Source organism: Musa acuminata, chromosome BXJ3-5 (genome assembly GCF_036884655.1).
Source record: "Musa acuminata AAA Group cultivar baxijiao chromosome BXJ3-5, Cavendish_Baxijiao_AAA, whole genome shotgun sequence".
NCBI lineage: Eukaryota > Viridiplantae > Streptophyta > Magnoliopsida > Zingiberales > Musaceae > Musa > Musa acuminata.
This window is the reverse complement of record NC_088353.1, coordinates 44668332-44687771: the sequence shown is the minus strand read 5'-3', so window position 1 is coordinate 44687771 and position 19440 is coordinate 44668332. Positions and strand designations below refer to the sequence as shown.

Genomic DNA, 19440 nt, shown 5'->3' with positions numbered 1-19440 from the left:
TCATTTCCATCTAATGTTCCGTTTGGATATTCTATCCATGTGTGATAATGCTTAGTGACACGTGCCATACGTCGATTTATATTTTTAGAAAAGCGAATGAAATAGATTTTTCGGCCATTTAATTATTTAAAGGTGATAGGGGTAATAATGGCGACATGATGCGTCACGACGTCGACGTCGGCCTCACCTGGGCGCCACTCTGTCCGAGGAGGAGGGCAATAATGCTGACTCGACATGCGCTGACGTCATCCGCTCTCAGACATCGACTTCATCGTTGTCTGACCCCGCGCGCTTGACCGAGGCAGAGGAGGACGACGATCGACCCTCTCCCATACCCTGCGACATTTCGGTTCTCCACGCAACGTCAATAGCAATGTCAGATGCCATCAGAGGTACGATCCTGCCTCCTACAGGCAGGCACATCAGGTAATACTAAACTACCCTATAAATGCCCCCGAGTTCCAAACGAGGAGGGGGAGACTTCTTCACTAGAAAAACTCCCTTTTAGATCATCTGACTTGATCGTCGGAGGGGTCGGGCCGAGCTTCCGACCCGACCTGTGTGCAGGAACGAAGGCGAGGACGCACCTCCCCGACGCTACGGTGAAGCTTCACTCCTGACGCAACGACCCGATCGGACCATCGCAGCCGGCCACCCCAGCTGACCCGAGGAACGCCACGCAAGATCCCCTCGTATTCGGACCCGAACCAAGCCGTATCAAGACCCTGAGGCCACGGCATACAGTTGTTTCCCGCAACAAAAGGTGTAATAATATTGCAATTCTTTTGATTCGTGACAGTTACGCGAACGCGCCCGTTAAATCTGTTCTCTCGCCCGATTCACACCACACTTGCAGTAGGAGCAAATCCTCCATGGCCACTCGGATTCTGCCATCCCATCCTTCGGCGCTTCCTCGTACACACGACCCCAACAACAACGGCAGCGGCTGCAGCAGGAGCAACAACCTCCCTGTTAGGAGGAAAGCCGAGGACCATCCGGTTCTCGCGCTTCTGGACGACCACCGGCGCCTCGACGCCGACGGCATCAGGCGAATCCACGCCCGCATGCTTCGCCTCGGCCTCCTCGGCCACCCTTACTCGGCCAGCCGCCTCCTCGCCGCCTGCTCCCTCTCCCCCTCCGCCGACCTTCGCTACGCCCGCCGGGTGTTCGACCACATCCCCGCTCCCAATCTCTTCACCTGGAATATCATCATCCGCGCCCACGCCTCCGCCCCCGATCCTCGCCTCGCCCTCCTCCTCTTCTCCAGCTTGCTCCGCCACAGCCCCCACTCGCCGGACAAGTTCACCTTCCCTTTCGCCATAAAGGCCGCTGCCGAACTGGCGGCCCTCCGCGAGGGCGCCGCCCTCCACGCGATGGTCGCCAAATCCCCCCTTTTACGTTCCGACGTCTTCGTCCTTAACTCTCTCGTCCACTTTTACGCGGCCTGCGGGGACTCGAATCTCTCCCTCAGGGTGTTCGAGAAGATTCCTGAGCGAGACGTCGTGTCTTGGAACTCCGCGATCACTGCTCTGGCGCAGGGCGGTCGCTGGGACGAGGCTCTGCAACTGTTCGAGGAGATGGATGGCGAGAACGTGAGGCCCAACGACGTGACGATGGTGAGCGTTGCTTCAGTCTGTGGGAAAAAGGGCGACTTGGAGCTTGGCAAGCGAATACATTCTTACATTGAGCGAAATGATATTAAGCAAAGCTTAATACTGGATAATGCCTTGCTCGACATGTTTGTGAAGTGCGGAAGCTTGGCGGACGCCGAGTCGCTTTTTGATGGCATGACCACCAAGGACTCCATCTCATGGACCACGATGCTCGTCGGGTATGCAAAGTCAGGGCAGTTCGATGCCGCGCGCCGAGTGTTCGATAAAATGCCCAGGCGTGATATTGCTTCTTGGAATGCTTTGATCTCGTGTTATGAACAGAGTGGTCGTCCGAAGGAAGCTTTAGATCTCTTCCATGAATTGCAGCATGCCGATGCTACGCCTGATCAGGTAACACTGGTTGCTGCACTGTCAGCTTGCTCCCAATCGGGTGCACTGGAGTTGGGCTGTTGGATCCATGCATACATGGAGAAGAACAACTTGGAGCTAAATTTTCATCTCACAACTTCGCTGATCGACATGTATTCCAAGTGCGGAGACGTGGATAAGGCCCTCCATGTGTTCGGCTGTGTGAGCAGGAGGGATGTGTTCGTGTGGAGTGCCATGATTGCAGGGCTGGCAATGCATGGAAGGGGAAGAGAAGCTTTGGATCTCTTTGAGCAAATGCAGGAGGCCAAGGTGGAGCCGAACACCGTAACCTTCACCAACATATTATGTGCTTGTAGCCATGCAGGGTTGGTCGAGGAGGGCAGGCTGTATTTTAGCCAAATGCTTCCTGTCTATGGCATTTCACCGACTGCCGATCACTACAGTTGCATGGTTGACATCCTCGGCCGTGCCGGGCGATTGGAAGAAGCCAGAGGGTATGTGGAGAACATGCCAATGCCGCCGGGCGCTTCAGCATGGGGTGCATTGCTCGGAGCCTGTGCCGTTCATAAAAATGTCGAGTTGGGTGAGCTTGCGTGTAAACAACTGCTGGAGTTGGAGCCTAGAAATCATGGAGCCTATGTGATTTTGTCTAATTTATATGCCAGATCAGGAAAATGGGATGCTGTTGCCATGCTGAGGAAGTGGATGAAAGACAGTTCACTTAAGAAGGAGGCAGGTTGTAGCTCCATAGAAGTTCATGGTGTGGTGCATGAGTTTTTGGTGGGAGATATATCTCACCCTATGAAGGAGAAGATATATCTGCAGTTGGAGGATATGGCGTCGAGATTGAAAGCAGCTGGTTATGTACCCAACAGAAAACTTGTCTTGCAGGATATAGAAGATGATGCGAAAGACAAGGCACTATGTTTACACAGTGAGAAACTGGCAATTGCTTTTGGACTTCTTAGGACGTGTTCGCCGGCACCGATACGGATCACAAAGAATCTTCGTGTATGTGATGACTGCCACTCGGTTGCCAAGCTTGTGTCTGGTATATACAACAGGAACATAATCTTGAGAGACCGGTATCGGTTCCACCATTTTACTGGAGGTTCCTGTTCATGTATGGATTATTGGTGAATGCTGCTCAAGAATTGTACATGACATCTCTGCTACAGATTGGGTCATGTATGGATTAACGGTGAATGCTACTAAAGAATTGTACATGAGATCTGTGGATGGTCAACGTCCTTAGATTAATCCTCCTTTCAGCAAGCACGGAAAGACTGTTTCGGTAGCTTGAATTCTGATGATCCAAATCCCAAAATAACATGCACTGTGTATAGGATTTGGATCGTCTCTCCAAATCCTGAAGCTGCACAAAAAGAAACAAAACAAAATCCGAAGGTGTCCATAGTATCGGAAAACTGCAGCACGCATTGAAATGAAATCTATTGGTGATAGATCGTATAAGGAGAATGATGAGTCACGAAGCTGCATGCCAGAACGTTGAATATGGAAACAACTGGTTAAATTGAACCGTAAACACCAACAAGAAGCAGTCTGACACAGATCAAACAGGATAGACATGTAGTGTCATCCAATAATCCCAGAAGAGGCTCCTTTTGTAGCTATTCTGATGACAATTCATAAGGGAAACTAATGCATCCACCTAGATCGCACATACTTCAATTGGGATGGAGCTCACTCTTCTATTTAGTCATCTGGAAATGGAGAGAGCAGAGGAGCACCTGACTCCCTTGTCACTGGTAAGATCGTCTTCAATTTCATTTCGACCAAGACAGGCCATGTTGTTATTGACACTTTGTTCAGAACTGGTTGTGCTGCTAGTGGTGAGAGGAGAGCCCGAAGCACTCACTGTCCTGCTTCTTGTGGAGCCTGACCTGACACTATACACAGACGATGCTGGAATGTTTGCCATCAATGGCCTCAGACTGTTGGGAATACTCCTCCTTATATCCTGCATTTGCAAAGGCATAAATCTCAAGTTACAACATCAATCATGAAAAACATGAGTAACAAGCTCGGAAATGCAGAATGTTCTGATAGGTAGATAGCAAAAAAGATACGGATGAAAATACAGAATACCATATGCCTGAATGCCATATCCAAAGATTGTTTTGATAGTGATCTCCCAAAGCCAGTGCTATCTGGTGAAACACAAGTTTTGCCGGAGAGGTTATCATTGGTCAGTCGTTGGTTGTCTTGCTTTGGGGGTGCCAGTCTTCTCACGTTCACTGTGCGTTCAACCATCCTATTACCAAGCACAACTGGGTTCGAGTTGTTGCTGTCACGTGCTTGCCGCCTGCTTGGTGCTTGAACAGAACTGCCTTTATGAGCATTGCCATTAGAGACCCTTCCTCTGGATGGAGAGCAAGACTGCCTCCTTGGTCGAACATTGGGTCCAGGCTCAACAGATGATGATCGACTGCTGGGTCCTCCAGGTCTACCCCGAGAAGCTGAGGAGGGCCTCTCAGATAGTGAAGTCCTTAAGTTGGGGGGTGTATCGAGAGAAAAACCAGGAATATCTGAGGGTTTCAATGGTCGAGGTTTTATGGTCGGAGAGCTTCCACATGGTGGTGCCGAACTTCTAGATATTGTTGAACCTGACCTTGTTACAGAAGATGATCTTCTTGGTGGAGCAGAACTGACAGGTGCAGTAGATGTGGCAGAAGGTCGCCTTGTAGGCGTAGTTGACCTTGATGCAGGCTTGTTGGCCGCTGATACAGATGGCCTAGCCGTTGGTGTAGATGATCTAACAGGTGTTGATGATCGCGACGGAGGAGCTGATGATCTTGAAGGTAAAGTAGCTCGAGAAGTGGGAGTGGAAGGTCTGGCAGGTTTTGAAACAGCAGGTAATGCAGGGCTTCCAGTTGGAGTTGCAGGTCTAGATACACCATGAGTGGGTCCACCAGACGATGATGGCCTGCGAGTTGCCGCAGCAGATGAGTTCAAGACAGAGTATGATGGCGGTTGCCTCGATGCCAACAGGTTCCTTGACGGATTTGGAGCATTTGCTAACTGAAAAAGCAGAGCAAAGATGCAGAAAAGTAACATTTAATCAAGGAAATGCAGCAAAGAAGCGCATTGCAGAAACATAAATATATATATATATATGCATACACATTCTCCAACAAATATGAAAGATATTTGTTCCACTAATAATCTGGTCAGATGTATGGTTATAATTTAGTATATAATGCAAATAGAGATGTATTGCCATGACCTGGTTTGATGGGATAATTGATCTATTAAATTTGTTGTCTGAACCACTGATTAAAAGTACTTAAGTCAAATTTGCAATTGTACATCCATCAAGTCCTTATAAGTCAATTCAAATCTTTACACACGTCCAATGACAACTAAACTGAGTCATTCCATCACTGAAGTATGACCAACAAAATGTACATAAACAATAGCATTTAATATCATAAACTCAATAAAAGCAATTGACCTTTTTTACGGTAGGCAATTGTCTAAGAGATGCAAATCTTTCCAAAGTTTTCTTAACCATAAAAGTGATAGGTGCACTAATTAAAATTGTTACAAACTTTCTGACAAATGATACGGCCAAAGGAGTTCCAAGGATTAGATATTTAGTTAAGAAAACACTATTAGGTTATATGCATGCAGCTGAATGACAGGAAAAGATCAACATAACAAATACAAAAAAATTGGATTTATGACATTGTTGTTGTGAAGTTACTTCGAGCAAACAAACACCATTGGAAACTATCGTATCCATACATTTAGTAATAATAGTATGTGAATCATAAATTCATGATTTCTTTTGTGGGTTCAAAGTAATATTAACCCATACACAAGATTTGTGATGTGCAAGCTCTAGATTAAAATGCTCACCCGAGATCTCAGCACTGTGGGACGAGCTTTTGGAATCCCATTCTCTCTCGTAGGAGATCTTTTAGAATCAGTATCCAAAGACAGGAAAAGTGGAGTACCTGGTGGTGTAAGAAGCCTGGCCAAAAAAGACTATGTCACAAAAGGTACAAAATAGTAATTAGCCAATCGGATAATTCTCAGGTAAGTAAGATCTTTATGGTACTATTATAACCTCATGAATGAACCCACAATATGTAATTGTGTTTGCCAAGTCCACATATTACAAGGATCATGCCATCATATGAAATCATAATATCTGACATTAGATGCTGCCAATTTAAGAATTTATCAAAATCCATGAAGAAAATAAACAATGTAGACAGGGAAAGATAAGATTAATGCTTTCAAATCATGCAATATGAAACATGAAACAAGTAGACACTTCTTTGTTCTCTATATATGACCATAATGCCAATCATATATCATCAACCATGAATTACTCCACATAACTACACTCTTGTCCTTCCTCCCTTTCAGCTGAATAGGTTGCTGACAGAGATAATTGTATAAATATCTCAGAAGACTGGATCTGAAGTGTTGAATTCTGTCGTATGTAGATCCGTAGGATCATGCAGTCAGACTTTAGTCTCCATTCAGTGATTCGCCATGTTAGAATATAAAAGAATAGCTCACCTACAAGATTAAGACTTTTGATGAACTAGTACTCTGGCATCAAAGCGGGAGGTCCTAAGTTCAAATCTTGCACTCTACAATTTTCTTCACCATACGATTCACTTTCCATATTTTGTGCTTGAACCATTTAGCCAGCCCACACACGAGGAGTATTAGAATATAAATATACAAATGTCATCCCATTACAAGCTTAAGCTTTTAGAAGCTTTTACAGTAGTTATAAAGTTCATATGCCATCCTTCCTATGTCATCCATGTGCCACGTGTACACACGAGGAAAAAAAAATATAAATGATTAAACACACAAAGCTGTCAGGCGAATTCCTATTCATTTATTTTTAGTTGGTGCTGCCACTCGCAATAAATGAGTTAGTCCAACAACCTATCCATTATAGATGGAACTATGACATAAAGTGATGAGAAGCTCAAAGAAAAGTATGGATGATAAGCCTTCAAATAGGTTCAGGCTAGTAATGTCATTTGGCATTGCAGCACAACATAACAAGAACCATAGCATTGTGTGCTGCAACATAGCTTGGAGCTTTAAATTGTCATAAAGTGGTGACCTAAACTGAGGAAATAACAAACATGAAAGAAGTATAAGGGAAAAAAGAAAAAAAGAAAACCAAAATTATTGGGGAATAACAATATGCCCTCGAGCTGAGGGTACAAAAATACTGTAGATGAGCTTTTACATCTTTAGATTCTGAGATTTGTGGATCTCAGACAACACAGGTCTCTCACTTTAGCAAACCCACCAGTTCCCATGTATTGGAATGCCCAACAAAAGCTACTGCTTTCAAATCTGATGCAGTGAAGCTTTACTCAAATGGACAAAGAATACTTGGACATAACTGGTATAGTTATATAAAATTGCAAGACGAAAGAAGATCGATGCATCCGACGAAATGCATCTCACCGGAAAACCAAACCACAAGATTGACAGTAATAGAATAGGTGATGAGAAATCACATTTCTGATTTGGGTTGACGATTTTAACTCCACATGTAAGGATGACATGGATAACAAGTAGAAAGCATAATTGGAAAGCAATACATTGCGAGAGTACCAGTCATAGTCATTCTTTCCGTTGTTGGAATTCAGGAAGTCATCAATACCCGCCTTGCGCGCAGGTGCTGAAGCGCCAATCCGGAATTTGGGAGCACTGCCAGGTTTAGATCCTACAGTCCAGAACGACAAGAGCAACCAAAATGAACGCATTGCTAGCAAGTAATCTCTATAAGAAACTGGTCAATAATAGCGAGAGTGGAAGTGAAGCCTAATGAGTGTGCGTTACCCAACGGCGGATCGAGTTCGCCGGTACTGTGCAGGCGAAGGTCTCTTCGCTCCTTCTCCAGTTTCCGCATCTCGATGAAGAGGGCGAGCTCCTCGTCCGTCTCCTTCGTCAATGTGCTCCCCGGAGCTGGCCTCCTAAGGCTCCGATTCATGCTTTCTTCCATCAAACCACCGAGATACTATTTCCCCCCAGTCCAAGACACCAACCTTTTCCAAGCTATCTGAAATCGCCCGGCCGTTCAAGCTACACGTTTTCAAAATAGAAGTAGGAAATAAGGCAGATCGCGACGCTGAGCTCGCAATTGGGCGGAATGCCGAGTGTGGACGGTGGAGACGGAGCAGCTGAAGACTGCCAGCGAAAACCTGACTCCCCTGTCTGCTCACCTGGAACGGTGACAACGCCGTCGGGACTCGATTTCTCGGCAGGAGGACGGGGGAGCCAAGTCGATCGCTTTCGGATCTGGGAAATGGTCGTGGAGAGAAGGGGGAGACAGAGGCGAGCCGCCTCGCCTCCGTCGTCGGAGGGGAGGGTCGAGCGAGAAAGGAGGGCGTGCCTTCCCTGCTTACAGTAGCTCAGGAGGCGGCCCATTCAATTTTCTTTAGTTCGCGTCCAGAGTCGCGTCCCTCATTGTGTCTCCAGCTTTGAATGAAAGGGCCACGTGGACGAATCGAAACGCCCTGCCTAGCATTTGCGATCACGAGGGCACGACGTCACCCGAAAACTCAAAACAAAAACACTTTCCTACCCGAAATCAATTACTCCAAACGCTCCCGACTCAGATCGACACATTGGAAGGAAAAGCCTAAAAGACATATACGCGAACACCTGTCGTGCAAGGCTGCCGGTACATGATACTTCATCTCCACCCAGCGAGGCTTCGACGGGGAGGAGGAGGGCAGAGGTGTAGAGGATGCCCCGTGGATGTACCCTCGCCCTCCGGCCGCATTCGCGTCCGTGTCCAACGGCGTTGCATTGGCCCTGAGGGTGACGGAGGAGGAGGAGGAGGAGCATCCGGAGCAGTTGATGAGGCGTCCGCTGGCGCTGCTGACAATGCTGTCATTGCCGTGCCGCCGCCAAGACCCACACGGCGCCCTCATGTAGGCGTGCTCTTCCTTTGATCGCAAAAATTGAAGTCATATACTTCAATTTTTTGTTTTTACTAAATACCCCTCCAATTAAGTTAGTGATAGGGATAAATTCATCATTTGGAGTTGGTGACGAGTGTAATAATTACGATAAGACTCGCGTGACATCAGCTGCTCCAGATAATGCCTCACACCTCTGTTGACATGATGAGGCACTTGGTCAAAGCGGACCGGAACGCCTACCAAGGCACATTAACACCTTGCTCAGGCTCGATCCCTCACGCTACGCCAACGACGATGTCAGATGCTACCGGAAGTACGATCCTGCTCCCTGCGGGCAGACACATCAGGCAACAGTAATTCTCACTATAAAAACTCTCGCGTTCCGAGAAAAAAGAAAAGAGAGAGAGAGGGAGAAGCACATAAGAAGACGCAACTTAGCTAAAAAAACCCCTGTGACTATCCACTAATTTGATCGTCGGAGGGGTCGGGTCTAGCTCCCCGACCCGACCTTTGTGCAGGTGCGAAGCCGGAGGTTACCCGCTAAACGCATAAGCGAGGAGTTCTTGCCCGGAGGGAATAGCGACCCCGTCCCAATCGGAACATCGTAATCGACCATCTCAGCAGTCTCGAGGAGCGTCACAGGGAGATCCCCCATCATCCGAACCCGAACCGAGCCACGTCGATCCCAAGGCCACAGCTTAAAAAGTTATTTACACCAACAGGCATTTGATCATTTAGTCAAATTAGGATAATAGCATCATAAACATCGAGTCCGGCATGCTCTAACTGACTCATGTTTTGGGACTCGAGAGTTTGACGTGTCGATGACATGGTGCTGATGTGTTGGGGTAGACAACCCATTATCTTAAGGGCTCGATCGGTCGGTATGTCAGGTACGTGTGTGACGTCGTTATCACCTTGATAAGGTTAAATAGAGGCATGCTTTGCCCTTGATAAACCCACCAAGGAAAGCCGTTCTTTGCGTTCACTTCTATGAAATCTTTTAGCTCGGTTAAGCAACTGAGTTGGGTGCTTCCGAGGTGGCATGGAAGAGACTCATTTCTTTACTGGAACGTGGGGAAGAGTGCAGGATGTGAAGACTATCATGGCACGATACCTCGTTGTTTGCCCTCTTGTTATTTCCTTCTGTCTGCGCAACACTTTCTTTGAACGCACGTTCCGCTGTAATTTACACATGAAATCTTCCATGTTTCGGTTCTTTTACGGAGAGTTCGAGAGGTAGATCCGCCGGCGCCGACAGTGTCGCTTCTTATGGGCTGGCAATTTGGGACGGAGCTGAGCGCAACCTAGCACTTTTGGAATCGATGGGCCGAGGGTCAAACTATCATTTGCAAGTTGGTCGTAAGGGATAATGGAGTGATAGTTCGTTTATTATTACTGAATGAGTAGTACCTGCGGCATCCTGCGCCAGTGGAAGCAAGCAAGTGGCGCCTCCGACGGAGAAGGTCGCTCTGACGTGGTGCATGTGCGGGCTGAGCGCCGCAAAGATTTGATAAACCCAGGGATTGTTCGGTGTAGTCGAGCGAGGATGATGATGATGATGTCGTCGACAGCAGCAGCGGCGGCGAGTGGAGGCGGAGGCGGAGGCATCCATGGCGACGGGAGTGCGGCGAATGTGGCACTGGTTGCGGGTGCAACCGGTCTGGTGGGCCGGGAGCTGGTGACCGCCCTCCTCCTCTCCGCCTGTTCTCGCGAATGGAAGTTGGTCTACGGTGTCGCTCGCTGTCCCCCGGAGACCGATGACGATGGTGATCGGCACGGCGACAGGTACCGCTTCGTGGCGTGCAATATGCTGGACCGCGATGAGACGATGGCGAAGCTGGGGCCACTGGGGGACCGCGTCACGCACGTCTTCTGGGTGACATGGGCGAGCCAGTTCCCGCTGAACTCCCAGGAATGCTGCGACCAGAACCGCGCGATGATCTCCAACGCCCTCGACGCCCTCCTCCTCCCCTCATGCGGTGGCGCCTTCAGGCACTTTGCCCTACAGACCGGCACCAAGCACTACACACCCCTCGAGGCGGGCGGCAGCGGTTCCGGCTGCTTCGATGAGGATAGCCCCCGGGCGGTTGGCGGAGACGTGCGCAACTTTTATTACGTGCAGGAGGACCTGCTCGAGGAGAGGCTGCGGGGGCGTCGGATAAGCTGGTCGGTGCACCGCCCAGGGCTGTTGCTGGGCGCATCTCGGAGGTCCCACTTCAACCTGGTGGGGAGCCTGTGCGTGTACGCCAGCATCTGCCGGCACCTGGGCCTCCCGTTCCTCTTCTACGGCAACAGGCTCTGCTGGGAGGAGCCGTCCCTGGACGCCTCCGACGCCAGGCTCGTCGCCCAGCAGCACATTTGGTGGGCCACCTCCTCACCGGAAGGTCACCAAGGCGAGGCCTTCAACGCGATCAACGGCACCGCTTTCACTTGGAAGGAGGTCTGGCCATTGCTGGCCGCCAAGTTCGGGATGCTGCCGCCTGCTGTAGCGGGCACAGGCACCAGCGGCGGCGACGTGGACGCAATGTTGGAAGACCTGGTGTCGGAGAGAGCGACGTACGTGGAAGTGATGGGAGACAAGGGCGGCGCTTGGGAGGAGATCGTGGAGAAGGAAGGCTTGCGATCCACAAGGATGGAGGATCTCGCCAACTGGGGTTTCCTGGACGCTCTGTTCGGCTTACCTTTTAAGATACTGGCCAGCAACGCCAAGGCCCGTCGCCTGGGTTTCACCGCAATCTATAGGACCCCGGAATCCCTGCTCTATTGGGTGGATCGCATGAGAGAAGACCGCCTCATACCTTCTTGGTAACAGCTCCATATGTACGATCTCTTGTCTCTGTTTAGTATGGAAGGCAAGAATTGGCTCTCCCGTCGTTGGAGTTTGTCTACCGGAGAGCATAAATAGGACGTTCCTCACCGGCATGTCTTCTCCGCCCTCATCGATGATGGAAGGAGGTGCATTTTGTGCACGAATAAATTGTTCTTATAAATGTGTCTTTTTTAAGTAATTAATTTATTCAGTTGTCTAATCCAACGAGCACATTAGTATGTTGCGTTAATATATATCGGATATATATAATTCGAGTTAGAGATGAAAATTCCATGAATGCTGCATTCACTCCACGTCACCACACAGCCAGCGCACTGCTGCAACCGGGAGTAGGCGGAGCGGCCCAGCGAGGGCCCGGTTTGATCGGGTCTAGCCCGACCTACTGACTAATCTGGTCTGGTTTGGGTTCGGTTCGAACCCATTTGAACGGAAGTTTAAATCCAATCGTGATCCCTGTCGAACGCCAATCTGAGCTCAGCCTGACCCGAACCGATTCGAATTCAGCCGAACTTTACTTCGTTCCTAGATCGATCGAACCTAGCTGGACTACATTGAACCTGACCCAAACCCAGATTGAACCTAGCCATCCCACTGGCCCGTGCGTTGGTTTTGGGCGATCGCATCGCTCGTCGTCAGCAGCAGCGAGGCCACCATGTTGAGGAGAGGACAGGAGCTCTTTTTCTTTGCCAGGATGGGAGTCGCATAAAGGGAAATGTGAGAGAAGCAGGATGGAGAAGAAGAACTCAATCGATGTTGCTGTGGTCAAGAAAAGCTGCAACCCAGTTATTCTAGCAATCGTTATTGTAACACTAGACAAAGTTCCAACGCGACAAGGAAAACGATGAGACGAGGGAGGGGAGATGAATCACGTACACAAAAGGCATCAAACACGAATGGGGCTTGGCATTAGAGCCCACCACCCGACCATTCCCTTTCTTTCGTATTAAGAAGCATTGTGGAGGAAGTCGCAGGCGTCACACTACATCTAATGGCGCTGCTGCTGTGGTGCGAGGGCAGGGGCCGGCTGGGGCTTGGGGCACTGGTAGCACTTGGCGAAGAGACCGAAAGTGTCGATCTGCCTGACGAAGTTGGTGATGCTGGCCCAGCCGCCAAGGCCGAAGCCCACCACGAGCACCCACCCCACCACGAAGGCGTTCACCACGTACATCGCCGTCCAGCTTGGGAGGATGAGGGGCGGCTTCTCTGCGGCATTCTGCAAGCAACAAAGACGGATGGAGGAAGTCAGACCGATGGGGTCTTAGTGGTTGTTTGATTAGACCTGACTTCTTAGACATGGAGGAGAGGTTAAGAACACCGAAGGGGACTTCTGGCCGTCCCACCAAATGCTGCTATTGTCTCCATCAACCATTCAAAACGCCAGCCTTGGACGTGGATGGCGGCACCGAGCGAAGTTGCTGACAATTAATCGAGATTAAAGCTAAGGGCAGGGGCAACGAGGACGGTACCTGTCGTGCGGATGGTGTTCGGTAGGTGAGCATATGAGCCAGGGCCGGAATAATGTAGACGGTGAAGCTGACGAGGAGAGCCCCCACCGCGGAGTTGATGGGCCCGAAGAATGGGAAGATGATGGCCAGGAACCAGATGGGGATGACCACCGGGAGACGGGCGAGGGCGCGCAGGCAAATGCTCCTGGTGTCGTGCATTCCGATCACCTTCTCCCACACGAAGTAGAGCGGGGTGCTGGCGAAGCCGAAGGTGATGAACTGGTGGATCAGCATGAGGATGACGGCGGCGTCCCTCCACCCCGACTTGGGCAGCAACGAGAAGGCGTTGGAGTGAGTCAGAAGCTGGTCGCCGAAGGCCCAGTACATGGCGGCCGCCGACGGCAACGTCAGCGTGAAGACGTACAGCGTTGCCAGCAGATAGATGTACTTGAACTTTTGTGGTTTCCACATGGCATGCATGATCTCCCTGCAGGTTCGCAAGAGGTACACAGTAAGTAAATCTCCAGCGATCATTATGCATGAGGGACACAGGTACGGACCGCTCCCACCATGATTGGGTCAGGAGGATTAGCTTAAACAATTAGGTCTTTGAGTTACAGCACCATCACTTAACCACTGGACAGCAGAATCTTATTGTCGAAAGGATCATCAGAAACTGCACCTAGACAATCTTCTTCGCAGTGAGATAGATGATGATGATGACGACGACATGAGAAATGCATGTTACCCTAATGTTTTCTTCCTAAATTACAGTATCTAGTGCTGCTTAAGCCCCTCCTCCAATTGATCATAATCTAACAAATCATATGAACGCTTTCGCTGCTGCTAAACAGCGTCCTACTGTAAGAGGAGAGGTGATCGGTGAAACAGGGTCTCTTCCTGCCATGCGAGGTCGGCCCCATGTGCCCAGGTCATCACCGGAATCATCATGGAGCTCCCCGGCAATGGCATCGGCTCCGCCGTTTCGTCGTCTCGGCGCGAAATAATAGATGGGAGCAGTTAACGTGAATGGCAAACATGAGCAGCAAGAAACAGAGCACTTCTTTACTGCAATCTAAGATTGAGACTCTTGCGCTGCTACTGATCCCTATGCAGGCGGTGAAGCAAGCACTCACACGGTGACGGCATGCCCGCCGAAGGTATAGAGTATGTTGGTGGCGCCGGTGAAGTAAAGCACGAGCTTTGTTGGACCGGAGTGCACCACGCCTTCCACCTGCATCGTCCATAGGAGCAAGAGCATCTAAAGCCGGGGAAGAAACAGTGATCGACGGACAAGCCAATCACATCAGGGCTGCGGATGATGTTTACCTGGCCGTGGACGGCGGCGGCTATGGTGAGGTACCAGGCGGTGTAGGTGGTCATGCCGAGGCCGAGGAAGGACCATATCCTGTAGTTGTGGAACGAGGGTATGAACACCGTGGTGGCGCAGCAGGCACCGAATATGTACGTCCATGTCCTCTTGTCCAGCCGATCGTTGATGTAGTATATGTTGCTACCCCACACCAAATCAAAGACCCAAAACTTGAATACACGATCAAGCAAGCAATGCGTGATAACGATGAAATCGGAACCCCAAGGGAAGGGGGAATTGAAGCAAAGAGAGAAACCGATACCTGGCGCAGGCGATGAGCTGAATGACGGAGCCGAAGAGAAGGAAGGTACAGTTGAAGGCAAGGCCGGCGGCCTTCCAGTACGGCCCCAGCAACCCATCAAGCACCTCGTACCACTGTCACAAATGAACAGGGGCAAGCGGTCTGCTCTCAGTCGCTTTAGTGGAAGATAGTGAAACCGAGGGATTTGCTAGCTTGGAATCTCGGGAAGCTGGGTGTTGGTGGGGATAAATGGAGGGGAAGCGGAAGCTGAGGAAAGAGAAGGGTACAAGAAATTGAAGGAGGGGAACGGCAAGGGGGACCTGACCTGGATAACGTGGTTCTTGAAGCTGACGTTTTCCTTCTCCTTTCGGGTGCGGTACTCGATGTACAGTACGCTGATGAGGTAGGCAGTCCAACTTCCGAGGAAGCCGTAGAACAGCTGAAGGATCACGCCGGACAGCATCCCCAGCTGCGAGAAGGAGTACGGCAGCGTCAACAGCACCTGCGCCACCTGCAAAATCGCCACCGATACCCCACACCAACCACTCCATCCGTCAGCGGAGAAGACGACCCTTACGAGCTATCAGAATCATGAATCAGTATCAAGTACTTGATTGGAGGCGCAGCTGAACCAGGCGTCCCAGGCGGAGCCGCCATGCCAGAGGAAGCTCTTCATGCTGAACACCGATGCCGTCTCATCGTCCTCCTCCTTGCCGCCGCCCTGCTCTGTCTCGTTGTTGAAGGTAGTAATGCCGCTCGCCGCGATGGCAGCTTCTTCTGCTTGATTCTGTTGCGGCATCCTGCTTCTCTTCTCCCTATGAGACGATAAGAACACCTCAATCAAAACAAGAACCATAAGGCTATTCGGAAGAGTAGAAATCGAATCGAAGCAGCTTAACCTGCTACTGCATAAGATTAATCCAAGTCTAGTGAGAATATATTGGTTGCGAGTGAGCTGATCGATACACGCGCTCTCCTTAAAACACTGTAAACTGGAATTATTGGACGAGCGTAGCGGCAGGCACAGGTTGTACAGTAGACGAAGAGAGTGGCAGAAAAAGAAGGAAAGAGACAGGGAAAGAAGAAAGAAGAGAGAGAGAGAGAGAGAGATCCATTACCTTTGCGCTTCTCGTCCCAACACCTAGCGACCACGCTCCCAGCGATCTCCACGAAAGAGAAGAAATAGAGACAGTTGTTTGCAGCCCTTTAGCTGAACCGGTCGTCTCGCCGTGGACGCTTTCTTCCTCGCAAGAACAAGCAGGCGCTCGAGACCAAGAGGGAGGAGAGGTGGAGATACTGATGCAGAGGAAAGGCAGTCTCCCTCTTGGGTTTACTGAATGGGCAATCTCCTGCAGCGGTGGGACTGTCAGGAGCTTCTCCGGGACTTGGATCCCTATGCCCAAAGGTTTCTTATGCTGCAATCATCTCCCTCTCTCTCTCTCTCTCCTCTCCTCTCCTCTCCTCTCCTCTCTGACAGCTATCCGCTGGATTGACAACTCCAATACTGAGATCTCAATGAATAGAGAAAAGGAAAAAAAAAGGAAAACATAGGTTGCTTTCCCCATTAAGGTTCGCTTTTCCTCTTGCATGGACATTATGGTCAAACATCCTCCAGTGTACCTATGCGCGTGTGTATATATATATATATATATATACATACTTCACTGTGGTGTTGACTGCACCATAGAATCTGGTTGGAGATCCAATCCATATACTCCAAATTAATCAGTGATGGAAATGGGTGTCGCCATCGATTGCCACTGTTAGAACTTGCCTTCAATCATATCGGACTCAAAAAAAAAAAAAAATTCTAAATACAGAAATGATTTCCTTAATGAAGATGATATATGTGTATGAACAAGAAATCATGAATATGTGTTCATTTATAATGATCAAACGATCGCAAGTAAATAATGAGGAGGCCAAAGCGGATAAGTAGTTGAGGGTGGCGTGATGTCGGCGTCAACATAAACCATGGGAGGAGGAATTGTTGAAGTGAGTGAGATTTGGTGCTTGGGGCCTCTCTCTCTCTTCCTTCCACGTTCAAATCAAAGGAGAAAAAGGTGCCACACTTGCTTGCTATGGTCCCAAGACGACGGGGATCGGATATGGAGGATACCATCATCACCTGCTATGGATTTTTGGTCCCACCTCCATTATTCTTTCCATGAAATCTAGTGGTGTTATTCTCGAACAATGCTTGTAATTATAATTGTGAATGATTATATGGTCCAAATAAATAAATATATCGACTCGAATAATTCAACAAGTACGAGTCTTTTGCAGTCCAGCCCACACCATCTTCTTGTCGTAGTCATCATCCCCACCATCATCCTTCTCTCTCTCTCACTCTTTATCTCTATACATATAGATAGATATATATATTATTTTGGGGTATCTCCACCTACTTTTGTGATGATTAGAGATGCCAATGATGTTGCAGAGATAAAAAAAAATAAAAAAAAGGGGGAAAACATTACTGGAATGGATTATTACAAATGGTAAACATATCACATATGGCCGTGTCCCTCTTTAATTATAGAGCTTCCACATCCACCAGTGGATCGACAAGGACTAATAATAAGTTGTGGGCGCAAGAGCATGTGAATGGCGATCTCATTGTCGTGAACAGCTCGATTAGGAGCTGAAGACACATCAAATGGCATCATTGGAGAGGTGATATGACAAATTCCTCACTTGCATTTGACTCTAATCTCTCTTGACAATGACTCGTAGTGATCTTGTGATTCACTACAAACATACCACAACAAGTTCATGATCGGTTTTTCGCATTATATTACACTTAATTTTTCTTTTTATTTTCCGAGGCTCTTATAATAACTCATCAAAGTCTCCACCAATCGAGATGGGTGGACTAAGGATGCGATCACGGCGCTGTGGGTGTGGCTGCCGATGGTTGAATCTGGTGATCGGAATGCGCGTGGCCCGTGAACGCTGCGCCGGGACCGCTCGCGGACGGGGTGGGCTCCTGCGACGCCGACGGCTTTAATGGCGTGAGGACGACCGCAGCGAGAAGGACGAGCGCAGCAACTGTACATCTAAAGAGAATGCCATCTCCGCCCAGACGCTAACGCCCCAACCACCACGAAGAAGACGGTGTTCCGTCCTGAGGAGAGGAGGACGGTAGCCTTCACCTGCTCACACGGTCCAAAAGGCGTCCTCGCCAACACTCCGCTGCAGGCACTCACTTCCCGAGAGAAAGGCAGCGGAGAACAACTGAGAGCTAGTCATCTTGTTGTGGCCATCCCTCTCCTCTTCTTCGTCTGCCCCACAGATTTAGATAAGGTGAGTCCACCACACGCACGGCCTCCAATTAAGAGAAGGTTGCCAGGCGAGGCCATCGTCCTCCGGCCCTTCTTAATGGGCGACAACGATACATGCCCACCACCTACTTGCGCAATACTACGTACGCTTTAGTGGCCGCGGATGGTCCGCTTCGCTGTTCTACTCGGAGCTTCAAAAGAAAGCTGGATCATGCGGCATGTTGAAGACAGCCGAAGGATGGATCTGTCAAGCCTTTTCTTACGCGCTGTTGTCGTCTCCATGACCCGGTTCACAGTGAAAGTTCCTTGGGTTGACGTCGCTGCTTTCCTAGCGAAAGGCTATTCTGAGCGAGCAACAGTGCACCATGAATCATCGTCTTGGATCGGAGATCTCCTGAACCGAGATCCGATGAACATGGAGGGTCCGACCTGCGTCCTCAAAGCAACATCTTCTCATCCTCTTCCCACCGAACGCATCATCGATGTGCTTTCGGTGGTGGCACAAAGCCTTGAATCGACGGCATCAACCTCTATGATCCCGAGCTCAAGTGACAGAGGACCCTGAGAGGGGAAGAAGCCTGAAAAGAAGAGAGTGAACTTGCGGGGGAAGATCGAGCTAAACACAGAGAAGAGAAATAGGAGTACGCACTGACGTCGGAAGTCAACTCAGTGAGAATGTAGAAAATTCCAACTGCAGATAATCGAATCGTCAACTCCATAAAATTATCGAATTGGAAGCGAAAAATATTCTTTTAGTAAATCCATCTATTCCCACATAGCGTGACGAGACATGCTGTGGATATCCAGCGGGAGCTTTCCAGGTTTGCTTGCACCTTGGCAGCAACTCATTCTGTGCTTTGTGCTTCAGCATTCCATTCCATTCCATTCCTCCGGAGAGAGAATTCAAACGGTAGTACCAGTCCGATGAAGATGTAGACAGAGCACATATTCTTTCTTGGCATCTAATAATTTATTTTGGCTGGAGAATATTGCTGGCTGAGTTGCTGCCATCCTGCAGTTGATGCCAACCTCGGGTGTCCAAGTTGATGAAGAACAGCGACATCGATGCCAACCTTCAGGCAAATACTCGACCGCAGGAACTAAAGAAGACACGATTCATGAGAGTGCTGTTAATGCCCGTATTCCATCATTCTGCAGACCGAGCAAGTCTCGAGGCACGACTAGATCTACTCCTGATGGCAAACACATAGATTAAGATTCTCACGCTTCCCATTTAGCGTTGTTCTACTTGTTGTTATTCTCCCTCGTAGCCTACGTAAGAATGACAGGCACATCCGGTGAGCAGAGACATGACGATATCATCAACGAGCACAGCACATCCAGA

At 49.2% G+C, this 19440-nt stretch overlaps 4 protein-coding genes across 6 annotated transcripts; 2 read left to right on the top strand and 2 right to left on the bottom strand.

The window, feature by feature from the left end:
- The first annotated feature begins 119 nt into the window (after positions 1 to 119).
- Positions 120 to 3260, top strand: LOC135637904 (pentatricopeptide repeat-containing protein At2g29760, chloroplastic-like). Its single transcript, XM_065150779.1, has 2 exons — positions 120 to 763; positions 857 to 3260. Exon 2 carries the CDS (start codon positions 873 to 875, stop codon positions 3120 to 3122), a length of 2250 nt encoding a protein of 749 aa, XP_065006851.1. The 5' UTR covers positions 120 to 763; positions 857 to 872; the 3' UTR covers positions 3123 to 3260.
- Positions 3261 to 3491: 231 nt separating this feature from the next.
- On the bottom strand, positions 3492 to 8927 carry LOC103986122 (uncharacterized). 2 transcript variants are annotated; one of them, XM_018826540.2, is made up of 6 exons: positions 8216 to 8927; positions 7833 to 8052; positions 7605 to 7716; positions 5865 to 5979; positions 4092 to 5024; positions 3492 to 3963 (listed from the first exon to the last, which is right to left on the bottom strand). In XM_018826540.2, the coding sequence occupies exons 2-6, from the start codon at positions 7993 to 7995 to the stop codon at positions 3703 to 3705; spliced, it is 1584 nt and encodes a 527-aa protein (XP_018682085.2). In that variant the 5' UTR covers positions 7996 to 8052; positions 8216 to 8927; the 3' UTR covers positions 3492 to 3702. The 2 variants fall into 2 exon arrangements, with proteins under 2 accessions (XP_018682085.2, XP_009402294.2); XM_009404019.3 differs by having other exon boundaries at positions 7833 to 8075; positions 8216 to 8926.
- Positions 8928 to 10141: 1214 nt separating this feature from the next.
- Positions 10142 to 11952, top strand: LOC103986123 ((S)-8-oxocitronellyl enol synthase CYC2). The gene has a single exon (XM_009404020.3). The coding sequence runs from the start codon at positions 10323 to 10325 to the stop codon at positions 11730 to 11732; it is 1410 nt and encodes a 469-aa protein (XP_009402295.2). The 5' UTR covers positions 10142 to 10322; the 3' UTR covers positions 11733 to 11952.
- Positions 11953 to 12506: 554 nt separating this feature from the next.
- LOC103986124 (auxin transporter-like protein 4) lies at positions 12507 to 16320 on the bottom strand. Of its 2 annotated transcripts, XM_065150782.1 has the most exons (9): positions 15930 to 16320; positions 15711 to 15796; positions 15422 to 15626; positions 15137 to 15322; positions 14833 to 14945; positions 14528 to 14711; positions 14335 to 14432; positions 13220 to 13685; positions 12507 to 12966 (listed from the first exon to the last, which is right to left on the bottom strand). In XM_065150782.1, exons 3-9 carry the CDS (start codon positions 15608 to 15610, stop codon positions 12739 to 12741), a joined length of 1464 nt encoding a protein of 487 aa, XP_065006854.1. In that variant the 5' UTR covers positions 15611 to 15626; positions 15711 to 15796; positions 15930 to 16320; the 3' UTR covers positions 12507 to 12738. The 2 variants fall into 2 exon arrangements, with proteins under 2 accessions (XP_065006854.1, XP_009402296.2); XM_009404021.3 differs by lacking the exon at positions 15711 to 15796 and having other exon boundaries at positions 15930 to 16319.
- Between the last annotated feature and the right edge of the window lie 3120 nt (positions 16321 to 19440).

Bases quoted from the DNA above. Each gene is read 5' to 3' on its own strand.
- LOC103986124 (XM_065150782.1), bottom strand. From the start codon at position 15,610: ATGCCGCAACAGAATCAAGCAGAAGAAGCTGCCATCGCGGCGAGCGGC. The intron at 15,323-15,421 runs GTACTTGATACT...GCGATTTTGCAG, and splicing joins TCAGCTGCGCCTCCAATCAA to GTGGCGCAGGTGCTGTTGAC. The intron at 13,686-14,334 runs GTGAGTGCTTGC...GCGAACCTGCAG, and splicing joins GGCGGGCATGCCGTCACCGT to GGAGATCATGCATGCCATGT.
- LOC103986122 (XM_018826540.2), bottom strand. From the start codon at position 7,995: ATGGAAGAAAGCATGAATCGGAGCCTTAGGAGGCCAGCTCCGGGGAGC. The intron at 5,980-7,604 runs GTACTCTCGCAA...TTTTTTGGCCAG, and splicing joins GGAAAGAATGACTATGACTG to GCTTCTTACACCACCAGGTA. The intron at 3,964-4,091 runs GTATTCTGTATT...TTGCAAATGCAG, and splicing joins ATATGGCATTCAGGCATATG to GATATAAGGAGGAGTATTCC.
- LOC103986123 (XM_009404020.3), top strand. From the start codon at position 10,323: ATGAGTAGTACCTGCGGCATCCTGCGCCAGTGGAAGCAAGCAAGTGGC.
- LOC135637904 (XM_065150779.1), top strand. From the start codon at position 873: ATGGCCACTCGGATTCTGCCATCCCATCCTTCGGCGCTTCCTCGTACA.